The sequence below is a fragment of the Emiliania huxleyi genome, assembly GCF_000372725.1.
Source record: "Emiliania huxleyi CCMP1516 unplaced genomic scaffold EMIHUscaffold_3, whole genome shotgun sequence".
Taxonomy (NCBI): Eukaryota; Haptophyta; order Isochrysidales; family Noelaerhabdaceae; genus Emiliania; species Emiliania huxleyi.
The window spans coordinates 1835429-1842671 of NW_005199770.1; the positions used below are offsets into that span (position 1 = coordinate 1835429).

The window sequence follows — 7243 nt, forward strand, 5'->3', positions numbered from 1 at the left end:
CTTCACAGCCGTACGGCTTATTTCTCCAAAACGAGGTCGCGATTACACGCCGACGTTGGTCTCCCCACTGCTGCTGCACCTCGCCCTGGTATGCGCCGCGTTTAGCTCGCTCGCTCGGGGCTCGCCCACAGATCGCACCCGCTGCCTCCCACTAGCCTCCCGCCCTCCTCAGGACGTCATGACATACTACGTCGGCCCCGGAGTGCCGAAAGGGCCTGCCGCCCATCCATGGATCACGAAGCTCGGCATGCTCACCGCCTTCATCATGGCGAACCTCTGGGCCTACCTTCTCCTGCCACTCGGGTGGATCGTGTTTCCATGCGCCAACCTTTTCGCACTCGCCCTCTCGGCGTGCGTCTTCTGCTGCTCCTGCGGCGATCTCAAGAAAGATGACGTCGAAGGCCCTTGGCCGGCCACGATCGAGTTTGAGGGCACCCCCACATCCCCGTACTTTCACCCCCACATCCTCTTCTGCTGCTGCGGCGTCTCCGAAGGGGACTCGGATGCGGCAAAGGAGATCGACCTCAAGTATCTCGTGACGTGCTGCGGCGAGCCGGATCCCGGCTGCTGCTGCGGCATCTTCTCGAAGTCCGAAACTGCCCCGCTGGACGGTGGCGCTCCCGCGGCCCGCTCTCACTTCTCTCCTCCCCCGACCCAGCCCCACAGCCCCCCTGTACCCACAGGCTACTACTACACGCTGTCAGCCAAATCCGGCACTGGCCGCACGCCGGAGGACCCAACTAACTGCTGCTGCACGATCTGCGGCTCTGTCACCTTCCTCGTCTGGTGGGTGCTCATCCTCATCATCGGCTCTCTCTTCTTCGGCCTCTGCTTTGGGGCGGGTGCCAACATCATCCTCTTCGCCTTCACCACCGCCATGGGTGCCTGCGGCCTCGGGCTCACGCAGTCGGAGGACTTCTCCGTCCTTCCGTGGAACATCTCCTTCACGTACGACGGCGGTGAGCCGATGCCGCCGGCGCAGTACAAAGTGGCGTACTGCTGCTTCGGCCTCAAGGAGCAGTCAGACGGCTCTCAGGGAGAGGTGCTTCACCCCCCCCCCCCCCCCCCCCACCCCACCCCACCCACCCTCCCCACACACACTGCCTCTTCCGCTCCAGGTCGACCCTGAGGCCCCGGCCCCGGCCCCGGCCGCGGGTGCCAAGAAGCCGACGGTGCCCATCCCGAAAAAGGCATACCTCACCGCGATGAAGAAGGCGCGCGCCCCGCCCCAGACATCGCCGCGCCTAACCGTCGCCTCCATCCCCCCCCCCTCTTCAACCCATTTACCCCCCCCCCCCCCCAACCCCACCCCCTCTGTCGCATGCGCAGTCGCACGGGCTCCTCTAGACGGCCCGCAAGAAGCACCTGCTCGCGCCGAGTGGAGAGGCCAGAGCGCCGAACGGCGCAGCTTGTCCTGAAGTGCGAGCGGGAGGCGGCGGCGCGCAATTGAGTGCCGCCTTCGTACTAGAAAGACCGCCGCTGCAGCGGTGCAATGACAATGAGTATGAATGAGGGACGCGTCGCAAAGCATATGACATGTTTGTGCGTGTGGGGTGGGGTGAGCGGGACTGGGTTATCACGTGGCAGTGCTTCGGTGCAGGGCGTCAATCCAACTGGTCAGCTCCAGAGTCACCCACAGATAACCCTGGAGATCTCTCTAAACTCTATCGTCTTCCGTCTCCGCATGCCAAGGGACCAAGAGGAGTCTTCCAGTCTGAGCCATGGAGCCCTTGTCTTTGCCCCCGAAGGTCGCGTTCAAATACCCGGAACGGCCGTCTCAGTGGTTGTCCGGCCGGCGCGATCACCGAGGAGCGAGGTGACGCTCGCTGGTTCTGTCTGGTTTCTGTGTAAAACAGTAGGGGGAGGGCTCCCAGGGGCAGGGCTTTGAGGGTTTTTCAGTTGCAACCATGATGATAGGCAAGGCGTTCAGGGTAGTGAAGAAATAAGAAGAAGAGGACATGGTTCGACCTCGCGTGCGAGATGTGTGTCGCGACCCCTCGTCGCCGGACACCTCCCGACACGGTGTGAAGAACAACTCCTCTCTCTCGACCGCTACTACGCCGCCGCTCTTCTCACTGCGCAGCTCACGGCCCTGCCTCCTCCCCCACCTCCTCCTTCTTCGCCGCCTCCTCCGCCCGCTTCGCCGCCCTCTCCATCGACGTCAGTTTGACGAACTTGACCTCGTCCTTCTTGCCGATCACGGCCTCGAACTCCCCTTGTGGTAGGGGCAGGTCACCTTCCTCTCACCTCTCAACTCTCATCCTTCTTCCTCGTTTTTTGCCGATTTCTGTAAGCGTCCATTTTTGAAGAGGTTTGGCAACCACCGAGGGGTACGATTCCACATAATTCATCCGACGGAAACGAGGCGATGGCACCTGATTCGGGGAGCAGTGGAGGGGGGGGTTGAGGATTTGGTTCTGAAGAAGGTGGCGCAGTACCGAGGGGGGTGGGGTAGGTTTACCGTTTGAGCAAGCGAGGGCTGTGGCGCCGACGGCGGCACCCTTGTACAAGGCTGTGAGGGGAGCGGCGGCGAGAGGGGGGGCGGCGGCGACGCAGGCGAGCCGCGCGCGCGCGACTGAGGGAAGCGCGGGCGGCGGGAAGAAGGAGAACGGCGGCGGCGGCGAGGCGCAAAACGGGGGCGGCGGAAGTGGGGGCGACGGCGGCGGCGGAGTGAACGGCGGCGCGCGCACGGACGGCGACGAAATCGACGGCGGGAAGGGGCGGGGCTGCATGGCGGCGGCGTTCGCGCGCTCATATGTCGTGCTTTCGCATTGGCACTCCACATCCTCCTCGGCGACCTGCGTGCGCGCGGGAACGGCAGGGGTCATCCGGGCGGCGCCGTTCTCGCAGCAGCCGGGATCGCAGCAGAGTATGGAGGTGGAGAGCTCTACCCGCGCACCTGCCCAGCGAGGAGCTCGACGCCGCTACTGGCAGGCGAGGCAGGGATCTCCGCGACGTTGGAGAGCGGGCGCACGATGTCGTGGGCGACGCCCGTCCGCAGCCACGTCGTGGTGACGATGATGGCGAGGAGCATCACGGTGAAGAGGAGCGTCCCGGCGCTGCCTGGGCTCGCTCGAGTTAGCGGTCTGGGCGCGGCATGGGCACGGCAAAAATCTTGTATCAGGGCTTTAGAGGTGACCTCAAAGAATTCTTTGGCCGGGCCTGCCTAGAGGGTGTGGATGCTGAGTTGACGGAAACCGGCGGGGGCGCGCGGAGGGCGCCGAGTCGAGGGCGGCAGAGGCGGCCAAGGCAGCGGTGGGCCGCGGGCTGCGCGGCGACGAGGTGGTGGACGCGATCCGACGCGCGGGCGTGGTTGCTGCCGGTCCACCTCGACGTCGCACGGCGCGGCTGGTGGCGGCGCACGCCGCCCTCGACGCCAAGTACCGAGAGGACAAGAAGACGTACTATTTCTACGACAAGACTGGCCGGGCCTACCGCATCTAAAACCGAGAGAGGGCTGCCCCCGGCGCATACATATCTGATACCTTCCGCTTACTGAATGGAGCTCGCGCAGCAATCTTCTACAACACGCTCAGCGCCGATACTCCGCGACGATTCACCATTCGGCCTGGAGGGAGATGCATGCGGCGGCGGGCCGCGCAGGGAGGAGGGAGCAGGTGCGGTTTGTCTCGGCGAGCCAGTTCGGCGCGGGTGCGTTCTTGAACGCGATCCCGACCCGCGCGCACTTCCGTCTCGTGCCCTCGTACGTGCTGCGCTTCGCGCTGCAGCGCCGCTTCGGATTGCACCTGTCGATGATGACGGACGTCATGGCGGACGGCATCTACATCCAGCACGGTCTGCCCTTTGACGCCCTCGGCGACGTGGCGCAGAACGACGGCGCGGCGGGCCACCAGACGCGGCACAAGGAGGTCCTCCTGGACCTTGTCGAGCTGCTGCGGGGCAAGCTAGGGCGCGGCGCGGTGGAGCACGAGTTTCACTGCGCGAGCACAGCACTACGAGGACGGACTTGTACATTTACCAGGGCGTGATCGGGGACCTGCCCTGCATCGGCGACACGAAGATCTTTGCCGGTGTGCCGTCGGACCCCTCGGGGGTGGGGCGCATGGGGGCGTTCGTCGATTGCGGCAACACGCTGCCACGCGCCCGCGAGACGGTTTTGGGCGTGGAGGGCGGGGACAGGGGCGGGAGGGTGGGGAGGTGGGACCCTCCCGCGGACGGGGACCGGGACGGTTGAGGCTGTCAAGGGCCAGTACACGGACGCAGAGGGGAAGTGCCATGTGGAGGTGCTGCTCTTCGAGGAGTTCGGCGCAATGAGCGCGGGGGTGGAGGAGCTGCTGATGCGGGTGGCTGAGGTAGCGGGCCGGAAGCTCACATGGTGGCAGTACGACCAGACGTCGTGGTCGGCGCGCGAATGGATGCCGTTTGCGCTGCAGCGACTGTCGGTGCAGCTCTGGACGGCGCTCGCGGACGAGGCACAGCGCGCCATGGTGCGGCGTCAACCTGCAGCCAAACATGGCGTGCAGCTGGCCATCAATCTCGCGCACCGCGAATTGTTTCGCGATGCTGGTGTCGGCGCCCTTCTCGCGCAGCTCCTGCTGCTGCTGCTCGGTCCACGCACCAAGCCGCAAGCCCCAGTACCTGTGCTGAGGGTCCTCGGCTCTGGGTCGGCCAATGGCTCCGCGAGCGTCGGCTGCGTGCCTTCCGCAATGCTGGACAGTCTCATGCACCAGACAGAAGCTCGACAGCTCGACAGCGCGTTGCGCCGACATCGATCTGCGCCTGGAGTGGCGCTTGTTCATTCTCAGAGAGTGTATGTAGCTCTTACGAACATACCCGTAGGTGAACTGCTGACAGGGTTTGCGATGAGGAGCGATCCGAACGTGGTATTCGGGTGATTAGATCACTACCGCCGAAGCGCAAGCGCTTGGAGCAAGGGAACTGCCACGTATGGGTCCCAGACTAGCACCCCACCTCGCGGGCCGACGTTCTGGCCCAGCGAGGCTGCTGCGGAGCACTCGGGGCCGATGTTCTGGCCCGGCGAGGCCGCTGCGGGGCACCCGGCGGCTCGGTTCGCTCATCAGCGCAAACTCGGTCGAGAGCAGAAGGTAAGGTGTGTGTGTAAAGGCGGCGTGGCCGCGTTTGGCGGCCGCGGCGATGGTGGCGCTTTTGTCAGCTCGCTGGAGCGGTACGACCCGTCAACGAATGAGTGGGAGGGGGAGGCTGTGGCGCCGATGCCGACGGCACGAAGGTATGCCGGCATGGCGGTGCTCGATGGCAAGCTCTACGCGGTGGGCGGCCTGAGCGAGGCTGATGGCGCCCATGAATATGAATCGCCGAACTCGAACGGCGGGCGCTTGACGAACCAGGGGGGAACGGGCGTGGCAACCACAACCACGTCGGGCGTGGTTTTGTGGCAACTCATGATCGAACCAGCGACTCATAGAGTCGAACCACGACTCATAGAGTCGAACGTAACCACGGCGGACGTGGTAGTGGCAACGACCGTAAGATGGACGGACGGAAAAACACCACCCTTTCTATGCCTGACCCTGGGCAGGCCTCTCTTGGTGTGAGCTGGGTCGGCCACCTCCGGGTCTGCAACTCGCACGGTGGGGCCGCACCCGGGCGAGCATCCGAGGCCGGCGGTTGTCCTTTCGCCGGGCGCGACCGCCATGGAGATCACCTGCACACAGATCAGTGGTTTTGTCGACTTTTGCTCGCTCTCAGTGCACTCGCAACGCCAGAGGCCGTGCTCGGAGAATGCGTCGCAATGCTTCTGCGCCAGTCGATTGAGCCGAGAAGGTGTACAGAAGGCTTCTGGTCAAAATGCAGCTATTCAACCCTTCACCATTTGAGCAGGCCAGCTCCCCAGCCCTGGCTTAATTTGTAGTAGATCTAGATCTTTCAAATGTGCTGCTCTCAAATCTAGTCTGGTCCAGAATGGCGTCCGCGGTCCCGAGAAATTACGTAACAAAGGAATGTCTGGACGCTCCACAAACCCTATTAGATCATGCAACCCCGGACTCAACATACTCGTGAGCTGTCGCCGTCCCAAACTGTCACTCCCCTTTCTCCCGGCCGGGGTGGGGCGCGCGCGGGGGCGGCGGGTGTGCGGGATGTCTGTGGCCCAAGTGAAGAGCCGTCATGTGTGTGTCCGCCTTGCCTTGTTTCATAACATCGAAGGCTAGCTCAAAAAGAAATTTAGCCACTTCTTCCGCTAGAGGGTACGTGGATATCTTGAGGCGTGCCGCGCCCTGCCCTGCCGGCGCGCCCGCCGCCCAGCGCGAGGGCCGGAGCCCCGCGCCGGGCAGCCCGCCCCCCGCCCCTCCCTCGCCCTCCACTCCCTCTCCCTCCCCGCCCGCGCGACGCGTGCAGAGCTCGCGCCGCCGCCCGAGCCGCGCCTCCGCCCACCCTCTGCGCCTCTGTCGCGGCGCGATCCCCGGCCAGCATCTCTGCGCGCCACCGCGCCCGCGCCGCGCCCTGCCGCACCACGCCCGCGCCAGGGCTGCGGGACCGCGCCGCCCGCTCCGCGCTGGAATCATGCGGCCGCCGCCGCATCCTCAATTTCTCCGCTCACCGGACACACTGCCTCCGTCCGATCAGGTGCCGAGTCTGAGGTGCGCGTCGCTCTTCATCTCCATCTAGATGCCTCCACCCTTCTTACCCGTCCCCACAAAGAAATGCAAACACAGCCCACTTCCCTGGCGGGGCGCGTACCACGGCTTCGCACGAGTCGCGCAGCCTCCCGAGCATCGACGCGCCCAAGCCGCGGCACGAGGGCGCTTTCGAGGTCCCAAAATTGCGACGCCGGCCCGACTTCGCAAGCCGCGCGACGCCATGCGTCTGCAGGCCCTATCCCCGCCGCATCCTCCCGAACTGGTTGGTTGAGGCAGCATATACGGGGTGTGGAGCTCCAACTGACCAAACATTGTGCGACGGGCCCTCCTGCTCGGCTCCAGCCAGTAGACAAGTCTTGACTCTTGTCATCAACACAAGCTGAGTACAACCGAGTAGAGGGATCTGACCTCGGGGCCGCTGTGACCAAGCGCTGGTAGCATGGTTTTACCTCATACCCTAACCCGTCCAGCGCGAAAAAAAACTCGGACCCACGAAGACAAGGAGCGCGCGCCAATGGCCGCCTCCGTGACACTCCCACCTCCTGGGCCGGCGCGAGAGTTTTACTGCCGAGTTTCTCCCGGCCGGCCGCCTCCTGACACGCCCACTGACCGAGCCCATCGAAAAAAATTCGGCGCGCCGCACTGCTCTGACCCCTGCTCGCCCC

General features: G+C 64.8%; 1 protein-coding gene across 1 annotated transcript in view; it reads left to right on the forward strand.

Moving 5' to 3' along the window:
* Positions 1–6501: 6501 nt before the first annotated feature.
* Positions 6502–7243, forward strand: part of EMIHUDRAFT_447796 (hypothetical protein) — a gene marked incomplete at both ends in the record, with an annotated part of 4692 nt that continues 3950 nt past the window's right edge. The window contains 2 exons of the mRNA XM_005775428.1: positions 6502–6564; positions 6695–6751. Of these exons, the coding sequence (XP_005775485.1) occupies positions 6502–6564; positions 6695–6751 (120 nt within the window). The remainder of the gene's footprint in view (positions 6565–6694; positions 6752–7243) is intronic.